The sequence below is a fragment of the Syngnathus leptorhynchus genome, chromosome 9 (genome assembly GCF_054491065.1).
Source record: "Syngnathus leptorhynchus isolate UIUO chromosome 9, UIUO_Slep, whole genome shotgun sequence".
NCBI lineage: Eukaryota > Metazoa > Chordata > Actinopteri > Syngnathiformes > Syngnathidae > Syngnathus > Syngnathus leptorhynchus.
In genome coordinates this window covers 6,395,487-6,413,780 of record NC_141203.1, presented here as the reverse complement: position 1 = coordinate 6,413,780, position 18,294 = coordinate 6,395,487, and the positions used below count along the sequence as shown (strand labels likewise).

The 18,294-nt window shown below is 39.5% G+C and overlaps 1 protein-coding gene across 2 annotated transcripts in view; it reads left to right on the top strand.

The window, feature by feature from the left end:
- Positions 1–18,294, top strand: part of kalrna (kalirin RhoGEF kinase a) — a 76,077-nt gene that overhangs the window by 30,835 nt on the left and 26,948 nt on the right. Inside the window, exons 31-46 of one of the 2 annotated variants that reach the window (XM_085920223.1) lie at positions 311–380; positions 469–558; positions 1,236–1,328; positions 1,421–1,532; positions 1,603–1,793; positions 1,897–1,998; positions 2,075–2,223; positions 2,456–2,558; positions 9,912–9,990; positions 10,095–10,262; positions 16,042–16,245; positions 16,799–16,872; positions 16,967–17,113; positions 17,632–17,727; positions 17,919–18,037; positions 18,122–18,188. In XM_085920223.1, coding sequence (XP_085776349.1) covers positions 311–380; positions 469–558; positions 1,236–1,328; positions 1,421–1,532; positions 1,603–1,793; positions 1,897–1,998; positions 2,075–2,223; positions 2,456–2,558; positions 9,912–9,990; positions 10,095–10,262; positions 16,042–16,245; positions 16,799–16,872; positions 16,967–17,113; positions 17,632–17,727; positions 17,919–18,037; positions 18,122–18,188 — 1,864 coding nt within the window. The remainder of the gene's footprint in view (positions 1–310; positions 381–468; positions 559–1,235; positions 1,329–1,420; positions 1,533–1,602; positions 1,794–1,896; positions 1,999–2,074; positions 2,224–2,455; positions 2,559–9,911; positions 9,991–10,094; positions 10,263–16,041; positions 16,246–16,798; positions 16,873–16,966; positions 17,114–17,631; positions 17,728–17,918; positions 18,038–18,121; positions 18,189–18,294) is intronic. The other variant, XM_085920222.1, reaches the window with a different exon arrangement.

Genomic DNA, 18,294 nt, shown 5'->3' with positions numbered 1-18,294 from the left:
TGCTTGTTTGGTAGAATGAAGGTGAAATCCATCAAAACCTCAAATTAGTATGATGTAAACAGACCACTGTGATGTGGAAACTCTGTCGCTATTCAACATGAACTTAAAGTGAACTTGTAGCCTTTTTTCATCTGTTATATTCCTTCTTTAAATCCATGATAGTTTCTGGCCTTTATTGGTATTTTTCTTCTTTTGGGGGATTTGTCAGGACACGCTTGTTTTTGTTGGAGAACAAGCTTATGCTGAAGAAGGGCCCAGTGTGTTCATTGAGAACATATGACGACTATGTTTGTTCTGTATGCACTTGCAGTATTTTCTTGAAGGAGCTGGTCAATTATGAGCAATTGCCGGAGGATGTGGGTCATTGCTTCGTCACATGGGTAAAACTTTATTTGAATTCATTTGATTCATATTCAAATTAATCACACGCCACAAATGAGTATCACCCCATTCCCTGATTTAATGCAGGCCGACAAGTTCCACATTTACGTGGATTACTGCAAGAACAAACCAGATTCTAGCCAGCTCATCCTAGAGCACGCCGGCACTTTTTTTGATGTAAGTATTTTTATTCTGTTCATTACATTTCAACCAATACTGCAGAAACTGAATGGCAAAAACACAATTAAATAAATACAAATAAATCTCTGCGTCATAGTCCAAAGGATCTGGGTTTGAATCTTGGCTCAGGCCCTCCATGAGGAGTTTGCATGTTCTCCCTGTGCTTTTTTCCAGAGTACTCCGGCTTCCTCACACATTCTACAATGTGTAGGTTTCAGTGAATACTCTGAAATGTAAATTCAAATAGTTGTTAGTCTTCATGTGACCAGTCCAGTGTTTCTCGCCTCTTGCCCGAAGTCAGCTGGCAAATCCTGTCACTTGTCATCCTATCAAGGACAAGTGCCATAGAAAATCATTATCTAAAAAGACTAACGTTTTATGGTAGTGATGAATTTGTAGTTATCTTAATTTTCCAGAGGAGGCCAGTATTGTAATGTAATGTGACATATAAATGGCCACTGCCGTATTACTTAAGACTATAATTGGAAGAGAAAAGAGAGAAAATTAAGTAATTTATAATAATAATAATGATAATAACAATAATAATAATAGTAATACGTATAAATGTGTATGTAGGTACATTTACTATGTACATATAATTTATAAAAATAATTTTATGAGTCTGAATCAGGATATCTTTTTAATTTGTGATTCTGTGTGTATTGCGTGAGCAGGACATTCAGCAGCGACGCGGCCTGGCTAACTCCATCTCGTCTTACCTCATCAAACCGGTGCAGAGAATCACCAAGTACCAGCTGCTGTTGAAGGTGGGACATAAGTGTCAAAGTAGAAATAATAATCATAGTAATATACCTGCGTCGATGATGACAAATGTGGCATATAAAATGGTGTACTGCAGGAATTGCTGTCATGTTGTGAGGAGGGCAAAGGGGAGATCAAAGATGGCCTGGAGGTCATGCTTAGCGTGCCCAAGAGAGCCAACGACGCCATGCACCTCGCCATGTTGGAAGGTACACCGCTACATCTTGAAAAAAAAAAAAAAAATCAAGTCGAGGTGAACTTGACCGTATTTCCCTCCAGGTTTTGAGGAAAACTTAGAGGTGCAGGGCGAATTGATTCTGCAAGACAGCTTCCAGGTTTGGGATCCGCGCTCACTCATCCGAAAGGGGCGGGACCGACACCTCTTCCTCTTTGAATTCTCGCTGGTCTTCAGCAAGGAGTTCAAAGACTCAGCGGGCAGAACCAAATACCAGTACAAACACAGACTACTGGTGGGTGTGCTTCACTTTGTGCAGCACAAAACAAAAAATACACCAGCAACTACATTTTTAGTCTATAAGAACCACAACCGAACTTTCTTCATTTCTACTGTAGACTTCAGAGTTGGGGGTGACGGAGCACATAGAAGGCGACCCATGTAAATTTGCACTCTGGGCCGGGCGAACCCCCTCCTCTGACAATAAAACTGTACTGAAGGCAAGTACTGTACACAACAAATACACGTTATGTATAATAAGTAATACATTGACTAAGTTTGATGGTTCTTGTGCAGGCGTCCAGCGTAGAAGCCAAACAGGAGTGGATAAAGAACATCAGAGAGGTGATCCAGGAGAGAATGACTCACCTCAAAGGAGCATTAAAGGAGCCCGTTCACCTACCCAAAACGGCAACACTCACCAAACTTCGCAATAACGCCAAGAGGTGACGTCTTTATTACTTAACACAGTGATATCGACTTTTGATGTTTGTCATAAACAAAAAGCACCGCTATCCCCTCAGACCATCAAAATGACCTGACACTGAGCAACTATACGATGGCCTTTTGGAAAGAAATATGTCTTTAATGTTCCGTCTCGCACATGGAATCTTTCTGCATTCCTGCAGTTTAAGATTGTTACAAAAAGCTACGTCTTATTTGTGTATGTGTGATTAGGGATGGAGGTGAGGACGGAGACAGTCAGGGAGACGGCAGCAGCCAACCGGACACCATCTCCATCGCATCCAGAACCTCGCAGAACACAATGGACAGTGACAAGGTCAGGAAACAAGTTTACGCATTTGACTCAAACTGTGTTTGGAATTGCTCCAGTAGTGTAGTACTGGTACTCTTAAATTATCTAGTTCTTTTCTCAGAAAGCCAAATTCACATGCAATACATTGTTTAATAGACAATTGACATAGACAATTGTTGCCCTAAATTCCAGAGTTCAACAAACATGCACTAAAAGGTCAAAATGACCTGAACATGTAGACAAGCATTCATGGATGCCCATTTACACAGATTATGATCCCAAAAAAAGATTAGGGGTGAGTTACTCTTTGAGCAGGTGATACCACAAAACAAAAGGTGCGAATACAAGCAAAACTATACAGTAACAATGCTCACGGGCATGTAATCATTCTCTTCTGTGACGAATGACTACGGGTATTAGCGCGTTACTGAAGAGCTGGGAGACTAGGTAAGATATTTTAAGAAGTGTATTCATATGTTTTATACTGCCCCTTAGTGGCCAAGAAGCACACAACTGATTGTGCATTGCAGGAGGTGTGACCAAAACTGTTTAATTTCTTTAGATTCTGTTTAATTAAGTCATCACCTAAAGTTTAAAAAAATATAATATTACAGAAAAAAGTTTCAAAATATTTATTTATTTTTTTATTTTTTTTATTTTTTATTTTTATTACAGTACAGGTGTGGTCAATGTTTTTCTATGTAGCGACTCGAAATGTCATAGAAAGGCAAATAATTGAAAATGTTTATTGATTAAACGCCTGTTATGAACTTTGCCATTTAACGTCTTGCTAGAGTACTGCAAGACAAAAAAATGTAATGTAAACAACATAAATTTGTAGGATGAACTAAATTAATCCTGAAATGCTGCTACAGGGTCTCCCAGATTCCTACAAAGGGCAACAGCAGGGGGCGTGTATGTTCAGTGAGTGGTAGTAGTGACTAGTAATGTTTGTAGCTAGCTCACTTAGTACTTGCATCTATGAATGAATCAAAATCCCGCCGGATATGAAAAACGTGTTCAGGTTGTGTGCGGGCATCTGTCAAGAGACTTCCTATCAAGCAGCCTCTCATGTCCAAGTAAGTTTTTACATGTGTGTGAATACTCCCAGTCAACCAGGCCTTTTCATTCTCAGGACATCAAATAGATTGCAAACAAATCAGTCCAGTTGCAATCGATTCAACGCCCTAAGAACTTTGCATTGGACATGCAAATATGTAGAGGGCCTGTAATGCTTTGTTTGAAGGTCCACAATCACGTTTATGTTGCACACAAATAGCAAACCTGAAAATGGGCACATTTTCAGTGAACTTTAGTGTGTTTGTGTTTCATTCAATCTGATTCCATAGTTTTATTTTTTTGCATATTTTATTAGGGATGGACACTTAATCGAATGTGTGTGTGTATGATTGAGCGGGTGAGACACACACACACACACACACTGATGTGAGCCATAGTCACCCTCTGTGGTATTACACAGTGTGGCCTTTTCACTGTGCAACCCCACGCCCACACACTGCTTGGCCCTTAAATGTCAATGCAGTAAACAGGCACACACCCTAACCCTATCCCCACATCTTTTCCTGTGTCCTGATTTTTCACCCGTCAGAAGAAGGGGATATTTTTTTCGATTGTGGACAGTTCAGTTTTTAACTATAAAATTCTTTTGAATTTACGGGGAAGGGGGGGTGGGGGAATCAAATCGAGCAATTTTTTGACATTCTGAGCATTTGTGGTTTAAATATTTTCAATATTGGTAAGAGCCATGCAAAGTTAAATGACTACATTGAAAATCAGCATAAATTCATCTTTAAGCGCGTATATTGCAAAGAAGTAGTAGGAAGTAAGAGTGGAGGAAATGTTTTGTTTCATTGCACAGTCCAACTTGGTCTTCCTTGAAATGGCCTGCACGTGTTCTCATGAATCAAATGCATTCAGTGTAGCACAGCAACCATCTGTTGGACGTATGACTGTTGTACACGCTCGCACACACACACACACACACACACACACACACACACACACACACACACACACACACACACACACACACACACACACACACACACACACACACACACACACACACACACACACACACACAGCAGCAGCAGCAGAGCGCTGTTCTTGCCACACACACTCCAGCTGTTTGTTCATCAAACGAGGGGAGTGAGTGAGCGAGTGAGTGAGCGAGCGAGCAAGGATGAGGGCGTGTTTGCGAGGCCAAAAGTGGTCGCTGGTGGTAGAAGGCAAGAAACGACGAGGCGCTCTGGACATGCCAAAGTGGATGAGATTTAAGCTGTTCAAAGAGAGCAGCAGAGTGAGTACACGTGCTGCTGGGGTAACTTTTATTTGCAAGCTCGACCGTGACTTGAAGGCTTTATTGTTGCCCTTTGACTGCCTTACGCTGGAGGTGATCAATATTTATTGATGAATGAAAGGATTAATTTGGGAAGATCTCTTGGAATGGTTTGTGAGAAAAATCAATTGTGGAATTTATTGTACTAAACTGACTTTTTAATCACTTGATCATATTTCAATCATCAAAGACTCATTTCCATCATTTGTAAATATGCCGTGTGCAAATTGTAGTTTTATTATTTGCTGGACAAAAATGAGTGGAATAAAATGCTTTGGAAGTTGACGCTCTGTGCTTAAAGTGCTGCCAGGGGAACATTTTTAGTCAATTTAAAAAAAAAAAAAAAGTTTAATCATTGATTACATAAGCTAATGTGGATCACGGTGTCTTGTTGACATTCACTTAGTGTGTTGTAAAAGTGCAGGGCTGGTGGGACAGCGTCATGCATGCGTGTGTGTGATTGAGGGGAAGATTAATGGTTAAACGGGGCGTGTGTGCACGCGCCTGGCAGGACAGGCGCAGAGACGGGAAGCGGGCCATTAGCCACAGACGCTGTAAAAGATGTCCTGAGTGAAATCTGAGCATCCAAATGTTTTTGCTTTGCCCCTTTTAATTGGTCAAATACTATGAAGCTTTAATGAAGGTGGTTAACAATGTTTTGGTGATAGAAGTTTGAAGTGCAGCTACTCTACATTTACTTAGACTGTGGACAGAAATATTTTGGCATTTTGAAATCATCCATGCACAATGGCGTAACAAAATCTCAATAAGCATTTGTGTGCAAGGTATCAGATGCTAATTGCTAGTCGCATATTTGGCCAAGTGTGTTATTCAATACAGTGGCACCTTAAATTACACACATGAGCTTTTGATTTGTTTATTTCTCCATGTGCATAGTCACACTTCATCACAATTTTTATTGCATCTACTGAACAAACACAAAACATGGCCAAATGGGAAACGGGATGACGTAACCTTCCCTATCATGTCCTGCCCCAATTTCAATCAAGGATTTTGTTTACATGACACAATAATATGCAGTTTCGTTAAAAGCTTGATCGAAGATGGCGCAGCTTGTTACTCGTCCTCCTCCACACCAGCTTATAGATCATCTTTTTTATTTCCGTCATCTCCATTAAGAAGGAGAGCCATAATTGCCAATGCACTCTGAGCTGTTTATTGATTGATACAAACATACAACACTGGCAAGCAGATAGTCGTCCAAAACTCACATCGAGACAAGCTGGCTAACCGGACATGTCATACACCACAGTAATATTATTCTTTATAAAAAATGGATCGACAAAGTCAAGGTTAATGTGCACGTAAACTTAAGAGGACGTTTATGCACTTCTTTTCCCTTTCCAGTTTGCGAATCAACTTCATTGTAGGAACAACTTTCTGACTTTATGAATCTTTTTTTTTATTAAAAAAACATCAAGATTGATTTTAAAATAAAATTGATCAAAATGAATTCTAAAATCATTTCTTTATTTATTCTGTTGGGCGCTAGAAAAGCTGTTGGAGAACTTTTATTTAGTTAAGATTGACAGAGGGGAAAAAAAGTGTCAGTTGTTACATACTACCACGTCAGTGACAAATTGACAATTCGTAATCATGAGTTTTATAAAACATCTGCGCAGTCCTAACTAAAGATGTGCCACACACATGTATAAAAATAAATATTGATGAAAATGTATTGTCATTCAAGACAAAACAGACTTCCTGTTGAGCTGTTTTCCTCTGTGGTTTCTAAAGCCTCATTTTAATTTTCTTCTGTTGCACTTACGTTGGAGTTGCGACATACAGCCAATTTTGGTCACACTGGTTTTCTTTTTCCTTTTTTCTTGTTCAGTTTTCCATCCGTACAATTTGAGTGAGTTGGAAAGTCTGAGTTTAAGACGTCATGTGTCGTAACTGATCTCAATGACTCCTTTCTATTTATCTGTTGAGCTGGGCAACTGTTTCTCAGTTTTTTTTTTTATTAACTTTCAGAAGGTTATTTTGTACAAATTGACCCAACTCTCTGGGTCGGTCCAATTTTTGACCCAAATTGAGTTGTTCTTGACCCAGCAGTCTTAAAAAAATGGACACCTCGAACTGGTCTCCGGTCAGTTGTTTTATTTATTTGTTATCAAGTTATTGTATTTATTTTATTCGGTGTTTTGTTCCTTTAAAATATACATATTGACCAGGCTCTATTTTCAACCAATCAGAAGCCTGCAGAAAACTCCTTCTAGGAAAGATGTTCAGTACTACTTTTTTCACACCAAATCACCAATACCAAGGACCAATACTCTCGTCTTTTTGATGAAGATCTTATTGCCAAAAAGGACCCAGTCATTTTTGTTTTGCCTTAAGTATCAGTTACTAGTTTTGACATCCTCTATAAGTACTCGATACCTTAACATAAAGCTGGTATCGCCTGATTTCGAGCGATGGGTCGTAGAGAAAAAGAACGGATGGATGGAACTGATATTTGTGATATATTTCACACACACCCCAAACAAAAATCAAATCCAATAACAATAGAGCACAGTCAATATTTAGTGACCTGAAATGCACTTTATATGCTGATAAAAATTGGCTTTCGTTTGTGAGGGGGCATGGCCAATTAGTATGGGAGTGAAAAAAGACCACAGATCACACGGTCGCTTCCTTCTTGTCCTCTTTCACATGTTACAGTTGCTGCGCTATCACGCTGTCTTTCCCACTCGCACTAAAACCCTCACAAAGTGAAAGAGTTGCTGTGTCAGCAGTAATGCGATACTTGAGGGGTGCAAATGGGATTTATGCCCCGCCACGTCTGGTCACGTGACGGTCTAACGGCGGCCCTCCTGCAATGTGAGGTCATAGTAAGTAGGAAAAACACGTCATGGTTGGCGCTGCAAAACTAGACCATCCCAAGCTTTTTGGAAATCCCCCTCCAATGTGTCATGAAGAGCTCATTCAATTCATTTGTCTTATTTTTGCTGATAAACATAAAAAAATCTTTTCGTAGCAAACTCAATACATCAGGCAGTAACACGAGCATGTGTGGTGGTAATTCAAAGGCTTTACTGTGCAGAGAGCCAAAAGCACAGCAAATAAAATCAATCGTGTGATTGTGCAGCAAGCAGTTTCATTCACTGCGCTGCTGTCACGCTGCATCCTCGAAGCATATGACCCTCACAAGCCGGTGGCGCGCGCACGTGGGCTTCCTGTTGTGTGCAATCACATGACAGATAACAACAAGGAACGCCCATTGACAACAAACATTTTTTCGGAGTCCTCTACCAGTGCATTTTTTAACAAAGACAATCAATAAATTATTCTCTATTGCAGATTTTATGATACATAAATGTTTTGAATTGTCTTTTAAGTCTCTTAAGCAGTTCAATCAGCACGTCATAAATCAGACTATGACAATAATCCAAATAATTCTAAGGCTTAATCACATCAACTTTTCATGTTTGGTGAAACAAAAAGCATGCATAAAGTTTAATCAAGTATGGGGCTGTGGCCTAGTGAATGAAATCAAGAGCTTGGAGTCAGTCGGGTTGGCTTGTATCTACTCGAGGGATTTCAAAGTCTGGTACCAGAAGTGGTGCTCTGGCTCATTCTAATGGTATTTGAAAGAATACTACTCTTGTACAGTTGAGTTATATTTAACTTTTTTGTACAATTTTCCTATACTTAAGCATGTCAATGTTCAAACTGTGAATAATGTATCACTAACTTGCAATTTGCTTGGAGCTCAGGATTGTTTTTGTTTGTTTTTGGATGATGGGAAGGTTTTGAGAACTAGTGGACTACACTTTGCTGCTTGTGCATGTTTTTGTTTTATTATTGTGTTTTTCCACTCTTTGTGACTGAAAGTACATCGCTCTATTTTATCTCAATCTTGCTTATATCGGAAATTCAAATTTGGACTCATAATAAAATATAAACCAAGCAAAGACTCAAAACTTTGAAAACTTGGGACACAAAGGTCAAGACACAACTATGCTTCAAGAATGAAAATAAAAAAACATGGTGAGGTTGATTGAGTCAAGACACCTGCTTTGTCTTGTTGTTGTCATCAGGTATAAAGTAACCTGCAGCTGTAGAGTAGCCAGGCTGGATGTTGCTATGCGACCTTAAGCCCGGTAAAGAGCGCCTGCTTGTGAACATTAACAAGCGCACACACACACATCTATATAGACACACATTCACACACACACTCCAACGTGACAATTTTAAAGGAGAAGCAAATGATTTCCATCCTCACTGTGTTTTCAGACGGTATCTGAAAAGTCAATGTTAGCTTTGCATCCTGTTAGCTGTGTTTGCAGCGAGACAAGTGTCTTGCTCTTTAAGCATACGTGCAGTACGTGTGACTCTGCAAGAACTCCAAAGACACTGCAAGGTCTTTTCTTATTTTTAAGAAGCACATGTTTGCTTGGCTGGGAGGCTTGAACACAGAATATTCTTTTCCTGTGTCAACACTGATGCAAATCATGACCTAGGACGTTCAGGTGACACTTTGGTTCCCATAAAAGTCGGGAATTGCAGCTTACTTAACCCATTTCTGGGTCATAAGATGTTTTTTGGAAATGCAAATCAACAGGTAAAGCAACAGAGTACAGACTAAACATTTCAGTCAATCAAAAATGTATCAATTAAAGGAAAAAGTCACATCAATCATTGTTACAATATAAAAATAAAGTATCAAATTCCAGATAATGTGCTGGAAATAAACAAATGACAATCAGCTTGACTTTATTTTTGTCATACCATAGAAACATGTTTGTTTATAAGTATTTTGGTTTCAAAATAGTTCAGTGACCATTTTTGGCTTTCTTTAACGGAAGTGTACGTACCAACAAACTTATCCCTATGTGTAGGAGTTGTTGGAAAATGAAATGGTTCAGCGCAAGTTAATTGTGACCGGTCGGCTTTGTGAATCACTACACAACCACAGGCCTCACTAGCAATTTAGTCTTTTTCTGCATTGTTCTCCTGGCTGCTATTTTTCGAACCCGTTTTTTTTTCTGCAGCTCTCTGGTGGTTGCGAGTTGACGGTGATCCTGCAGGACTTCACGGCAGGATGTAGCAGTGAGATATCCGTCAGCACCGGTAAGCGTCTGTGCGCATTGCCTCGCCAACTTGTGATTGGGCGTTTTCTCGAAGTCAGATATTTTTCTTTTTATGACTACTTGTCTTTGTCTCTCTCGCTCCAGGCCAGACAGTAGAGCTGCTGGAAAGGCCCAGTGAGCGGCCAGGTTGGTGTCTGGTTCGAACCACCGACCGCAACCCACCTCAGGAGGGTCTGGTACCCAGTTCGGCACTGTGTGTCTCCCACTCGCGCTCCAGTGTGGAAATGGACTGCTTCTTTAACTCAGGGAAAGGTAGGCAGAAGTGAAATACCTCATTTAAATACTACTTGGCAATTTTTTATCATACTTTATTTTTTTTTAAGGTTTTTAAACACATTTGTAAAATAATGGACACAGATTATTGAATAAATCAAGAGCAATGGATAGCACCAAAATATATTTTACATTGTTCCGATCCCTTTATGTTTACAGTAAACAAATCTCAATTTTTCCAAGCTAAAAACTACAACTTATTTAACAATATACCAATCAATCATATTTAGCAAAAATTTGGCAAAGTTGAAATAGTATGGGCGTTTTCGGTCTTCTTTCAAATTTGCAGTCAAGCAAAATAGTGTGCTAGTGGTGTAGTGTTTACATATACAGTTCGAGTCAATTGTGATCAATTTCAATTCAATATTTTCTATCCACTCTGCCTCACGTCTCAAGTTTAACATTTGGAAAATTATACTAAACTAAAATGAAGTATTCATATTTAATATTCATAACAGTCATAACACATGATGGGTGTGCCTCTTATATTTATATTTGTATCCGTGATACAAATTAAGTTAACCACTCTTAATGTTAAAACATAAAACCAATAAAACTATCTGATAAGAACTGTGTATTGAAAGTAAGTCACACTACAGATGCTCAGCTCATTTTTTACCATTGTTGGGTGTCATGCAAGTGTAAAGTGAAATGAACCACAGCAAAAGATGACAATGATAAAATATGTTGTTTCTGAGTATTCGTGGACTCTTTAAGTCTGTTCAAGATTCTCCAGAATTGATCTTTATATCAACACATTTTCACATGAGCAAACAAACACCAGGCTTGTGTCAACTTCAGGTTGACACCTATTTTGCATGTACTTGACAAACCAGTGCATGTGTCAATATATTGTTGGTAAAAAATTAAATATTAGGAAGAGATTAATAGAATATGTATAAATACTGCACTGTTTTTTGTTGTGTATGATACAAAGTCATATTAGGGACACACACAAAAATTAAAAAGACAAATTATTGTGCAATATAAAACTATAGCAGGTTTTCCAACGATATCTGTATCAATTATTTTATTAAAAAATAGAAAAAGAACCTCCCCAACTTGGAAGCATACAGTTGTCAACAATATTAGATTATAGTCCCTGTCCCAATAGTTCTGTCCTTAATGTGAGTGTGCACGTATGTGAGTGCAACCTTTTTATAAGTTTTAATAACGACAGGTCAATTGAAGGTAATCTTATATACATATCACTGTCCGGTGAAAACCTCTTTTTTTTTTTTTCACAAACTGATATTAATGGGCTGTTTCTACCTCGTCTGTAATTTTGATGCAATTTTAGCTAATTTAAAACGGTGGAAGGGCCTTGTTTCTTGACGGTTCAGGTTTATGCCCTACAGCGACGATATGCTGACTCCTATTGTTGGGTTTGGGACATTACACTATGATGTATCTCCCGCAAATGAAACTAAATTTGCCATCTTTACACGCGCACATTCAAAAAATATAAAAAGACATATTTCTCTGTCTCTCTTGCCTTACAAGCAAGATTGAGGACATCCCTTGCCTGCCATTGGCAAAATACAGTTTGCCCTCACTCATGGGGCATATTTTCCTCGAGGTTATAACACATGAGTAAAGTCAAAATGATTTCACAATGAATTAATAATCAAGACAAAACTTTGAAAGGTTGTCAAAACTAGGGGGAAAAAACTCCCGATAGTGAACCTCCATTACTCAAAGGATACTTTCCAAACCGACGACCCCACTCATTTTATATTCTCTGTTTTTGTTTCTTTTTAATTTGACAATCTTTTTAGAAACACTTTTCTCTGTAGTACATCAAATTGAGAAAAGTTTTTTTTACTTGAAAGAGACTGACTGAAAGGTTACAGAGGAGGTGTAACTCACGCTCCTCCTCTTCCTCCCTCCTCCTCTTCTTTCTAGTACGCCTCTCTCAATCTCAGTCCAGTCATTCAGGCTGCTTCAACTATACATTTGTGTGTGCGTGAGATACAAGTGTGTAAATGTAGGTATCAACCGTATGTGTGTGTATGTGCGTGAGTGTGTGTGTGTGAGAATGATGCGAGACTGGCATTGCTGTGGATGGTGGGTCTGGGAGCACTGCTGTTGCTGTTGCGCAGGTGAGCTGAACACTGCCTTTGTTTGGACATGTGCGTTTTTGAGTTTCTGTACACGTGAGGGAGGAATTTTTTTTTAAACCGAAACCACATTGATAACTGACACGACATTGGAGTGGAGAAGCAAGTTTGTGTGTTTGGGCTCATGGCTCCATATTGACATCTTATTTTTTAATTTACCTTTGAAGTTGGATATAGCCACGTAAGAATAATTTTATCATGATTGCATATAAACATTTGGGACTGCACACACGCTCTTCTTGTTCTTTCTATATTAGTCCCTTTTTTATTGGTCCACACAAGCAAAATGCTTTGTGTGTTTGTAGGTTTACCATCATAAGCAAGTTTTCAGAACTTGTTCAGTGTTGAACCAGCTTCCAACATTCCTCAGAACTGAAAGTTGTTTTTACTATTACATGCGACTCAGTATTATGCGGGAGGATTTCTGGCCGAATGACATGATTTAGCTCATTAGAGGGAAAGCTCTTCCAGACATGCAGAGGAAGGACAGCAAAGGTTGCTGCCATGTATGAGGCAGAGAAGAAGAGTTAGACCAAGACTTTGATTTATTTTAGTCCAATAAAACACACCCCAGGTATGCCTAATGTTTATTATGTGGGTCAGTGTGCCAGCTAAAGGTTAACTTTGTGGCTTTGTGTGCACGACCGCAGCAGACTTTGACCCGTGCCTGCTTCGTGTTTTATTGTGACTGTGCAGGATTGCTACTGTATGCGGCCAAACCGGTTGTACTGGTTGCACACAGCCGAGCGGGTTTGTGGCGAGAGGTCATTGATGTCACAAGAAGACAATCCCAAGCCCATAAAACATAACACTGAGACATTGTCAATGAATGACACTAAAGATGTGTCGGTGAGCGGCCATTGTAAAAATAAAAAAAGCGAGTTTACTAGCAGGGCTTGGATGAGAAAGATCTTTGCGCAAGTCAGCCATAATAATAGACTTCCTGTTTTTTTACGCATGATTTTTTTTTATTGACTCACTTCATACCGTAAACCTGCTTGTTTAAATTCCAATAAGATGTCATCACAACAGCTGACAATCACTAACCACACTAACATCTAGAATAATTTTTCAATTGCACTCACACTATGGAATGTACATGAGTGATGAAATGGGAATAGAAATTTCCTCATGTAATTTATTTTATTTTGACATTTATATTTAAATTGTCAAATAGTAGTGCACATCTCCCTAATAGTCAAGATGTTTTGGTTGGAATCTTGACTTTGGCTGACCTAATTGCGGCTTTTTTAACGAGTGACATAACTTATTTGTATATACTAAGTCACTGAATATGGTAAGTTTATGGTAACTTGGATTTTTAAGGCGTTTCTTTGTCACACCCCCTCTTGATCAATTAATCATTCAGAGAAATAGTCAATCAATTTTAAATAGGCTTGTTCTCATTCGGATGGCAATTGAGCTGAAGTCATATTCTAACACTCAAGACTTGATCTCATTCCTGTGAAATTATAGTGGAAAAAAAAATGTAAAACTTGAGTTCCATGTCGGATTTAAATTTAGTGCTGTCCACAGTTTTTAAGTGTTTTGTAAAGAAAAGTGTGTCAAAGTGGAGCGATGATCCGTACGTGTTGTCAATTGAGCTATTCAGCGTGTGTGTGTGCATGTGTGTTCTGTCGAGGTATGTGCGCCATAATTATAGAATGAAACAGACTGTGTAGTGGAGCGCCGCGAGGGTGATAGAAAACGGGTTGGGATGAGACAAGGGGGCTGTTCTGTTCAAAGAGTGAGTGACGGCCACACGCTCTGTCTTTTGTGTTGGATGAGAACAGTAGCGCCGTTGTTCCAGCTCACCTGACTTTTAGAGGCAGACTTCACTCCTCACTTTTTTTTTTAACCCTGCCCTTCTTTTATCTTCACATTAATAAAATAACCTATCGTTCACATGTGGACATTTAAAAGTGACGTAATCCTTGGTAAACAAATCAGCAGCACTTAGAGGCATAAAGTAGTTTCTCAAAGGAGTTAAAAAGCGGAGGCTTGTGAGTGTGTGGTTTTTGTTTCGGTCCCCATTGAGGAGAATATTGTGGTAATATTGTGCCTGTGCAAATAAAGGGTCTAATAGATTTCCCTCTATTTGTAGCAAAGTACAGGCGGGTAAGTGTGGAAGTATTTGGCATATAATTTGTTTTTGATTTTTGGAGCCTTCGAATAACTTTGTGCTTTGAGTGTCATACTTGGGGAGTGGAATGTTATCAGTCACTTGTATTATATGGGTGTGTGTGTGTGTGTGTGTGTGTGTGTGTGTGTGTATGCGTGTTTTTTGTGTTGTCAAGCAATTGTCAAGGACATTCAAGAGCTGAATGTCAATTGCTGAATACGCACAAGTCACATGACACTGCATTTGCACAACAGCACTTAAGGGAGTAACTAGTGAAGGGTTGAGCAAATATGAGGTCAGGCTGACGTGCGTGTGTGTGCGTATCACAAAAATGATCACCACATCTTGCTCAGTGAGTTCCAGGATGTTCGCCCTTTTTTGGGGAGAGGATTGTGATCCTCCACAGAAGGATGAGGACAGCCATAGTACAGTGTTTTGGTAGCTGTCATAGAAGAAATGAAATGTTAATCAGTAGAATTGGTTAAAAAAAAAAAAAAAAGTAAAAACCCCAAACACAGTGGTGAAAAAAGTTCATAGATTTTGATTGCACATAATTCAAACGTAAACGTAATTTTCTTTTCATTTGGTCAAAGGTCATCAAATGAACATATTTTGATTCTATGCAAAAAATGCCAACATTTTCCAATCAAAAAATTACATTTACATGTAGGGTAATTTAAACGTCATCAATTTTGCTCAGATATAGTACATGAAACAAGCGTCATTGTATTCCTTAAAGTATGTTCTCCGCCACTTAAGGCCGATGACATTTTCTTTTAATTTGAGCTTTTACAGTGTGTTTATCAACAAAGATTGCAAGCTGATTAAGGAGAAGGACAAACTGTACATTGCAGCATGATGCTTTAGCGGTATAAAAAGGAAAATAGTTTATTGTTCCACGAAAAACACCTCGGGAGCTCCTCCTGACCCTTGAACTTTCATTTCCTGTCTGAGACACATTTGCATGTGTGCGTGAACACAGCTGATCCACCGCACTACTGACACATGACTGCACACGCACACACAGACACACTCAATGCAGGACTTTTTTTTAAACTTCTGTTGTTCTTTCCAACAACTGGTTCTAAAAATTGAGACTACGCAATTCAGTAGTCATTAAGTGTGGGTGTCATCTTGTCATTTGATTTTGAAACATGAATGAATTGTGTAAATCTTGTGATCACATTGCGCAAGGCAAAAAAAATAAATAAAATCAGACAATTGTACCAAGTTTAGTAAACTATAGTTTTCTGGAAAGGTTTGCTTTTGTACTTCCTTTGATTACAAATAAACATACGGTACTCAATATTACAGACCAATGAAAAGCCTGGACCGGTATCTCCAAATTTGTGTAAGGATGAATTTGGCAGATTTCATCGATTAAAAACAGAAATCTGAAGTGTTGGAAGACCATTCTGTGTATGGACTGCAAAAACTATTATCTAAATTTAGCACTACAAGTACTGTACCTCAGAAATGTGCCTTAAAATAATTTTGGTTTATTTTCCTTCTTCAGAAAACTATCCTGTCGGTGGCTCCGATGGGAAAACTGAGTCGGTGGCAAACCTCCAGCCGCAGCCGTCCCTCAACTCACTGCAGTCCAACTCACCCGGACCCAAACGCTCCGGAAACACCATCCGAAAATGGCTGAATCCCGTTCGACGCCTCAGTCACGGCAGCTCGGTTAAGAAACTCCCCAGTAACAAACAGAAAAAGACCGGTAAGAATGGCACAATTCTTATTTGCTATTCCTTCCAGATTTGTATTGAACCTCAGAGGTGTTGTAAATCAGAATGCCTTCGCCGATATTATATATATTGCTGGTATTGAGCGAAATGCATTGCATTGTGAAAAATGTATTGATTGCCAAATTGTGACAGTTGTGTTTGTATCAACAATCCCCCCCATTACGTATCAGCGTTATTAAAGCGAAGCCGAAGCTAGTGAGAGCTCACACTACTGTACTCGAAAAGCAATTAGGACACCAAACTGTTTTTTTCATGCTTCTGTCACATGTCCAGTGTTTGCAACTCTGCATGACAGCATCGCCCCGGCTCAGATGATGTGACTTATCATCAGCTTGTACCCTTTGCTAACAGATTTGACGTACTCAAGACGTTCACACACAAAAGCACCACTGTTATCCCTCCAGCGTGTACCCTTCACACAAATTAGCCATCTTCGTGAATACTAAAATAAATAGATTCACAGATAAATAAATTCAATAAACACTGAGTCATGATGAGTTAATATGTGTACTGGTTGATTGACAGGTCCGGTGGGAGGAAGAGATGAGAGCAGGAAGGGACAGCCTGACCTTAACCCACAGGATGACATCATCGATGAGGTAGCCAATCATAAAGAAAGACCTCTTTTACTATTTGTGCGGTTTAATGATGATTTCGTGGAACATTATGATGTCTCCTATTATCCCATCTCAGCACATCCCCAGCAAAGCGGGTAACATCCTCTCCAAGACGCCATCTGGCATGCAGAGCGGCGGCGAGGAGGAGCAGGATGAGGAGGCGCACACCCCGCTGCCTCCGCCCATGGAGATCATCAAGGACCCCTCAACGCAAGATAACAAGGTGACTTCAGTGTAACAACATTTTGTGCCCAGCAGCACAGAGATCTACTGGCAGACAATCAACGTAATTAAGAAGCAAGAAAAGGTCCCCCAGAATTTCCCGCATGCGTGTGAGAGTTTGTCTGTGTTGCGGTTTGAAAGTTTTGAACTGTCGTAACACTTTTCTTTCCGGGATGAACTTTTATGGGTTGGCTGAACATTTCGTTGCTTGATTGTCTTTGTGTTTACGGTAAACCTCAACCGATATTGACAGCGAAACAGCTCAAAGCAAGCACACTTGACCTCTTTATTTGGAGAACTGTGCAAGTAAGGAAGTGAAATTGAGTGTTAATGATTACTTTCAAACACGGTGGCAAGTTTTGTATAGTCCCAACTACTAATCCTTTCCTCTTTCAATTAGATTTAACTTTTCTGTTCATTTTCTTTTTCCAAACTTTCTTCTACCTTGACTATCGCCGTCCTTCCTAACACACTATTGTTTGTTTTTTTTGGCCTCCTCTTGTCGTCTTCCTCTCTCAGCCATCATCCTTGTTAACGTCTCTACAGTCATCCTCTGAGGTGCCCTGCGCTGCCGAGCTGGTTAGCGCCATAGAAAAACTGGTTAAAACAAAGATGGTGAGTGTGTGACTGCATGTGTGTGTCTGTTTGTCTGGTTACCTATGATGTCAACAATGTTTTGCCTTGCGTCCTGTTTTAGTTCAATTGATTCATTTTCCTAAAAATTGAACTGCTGATACTGAGCATCACACAGCTCACCTTTAACTCCACAAAATAACAATTTTTTTAAAAAAAATTTTGTGTAACAGAACTTAGAATCAGGAGCACACCCAGCCTTTTCCCCCCTCTCCTCAGGGGAACAAAGCACTTCGGTCCAGGCCCGAAACACTGAGTTGGAAGAGAGAGCCCAAGCCATGAAGCAGCGCATGTGAGTCCGCCACCTGGGCTCACTTTGTCACAAATTCCCTTGATATATTTCCAACAATAATGTGACCTTTGTTTTTTCACTAAGGTACGTTCTTGAGGAGTTAATAGAGACGGAGAAGATCTATGTCAGAGACTTGGGCTTCTTGGTTGAGGTGAATTAGTCATTTTTAACACCAACTTGTTCACACACACTTCTCCCCGGAACCCCGAACAGAATAAGTCGTATTCAATTTGGGTTATGTTGGGCAGATACATCTG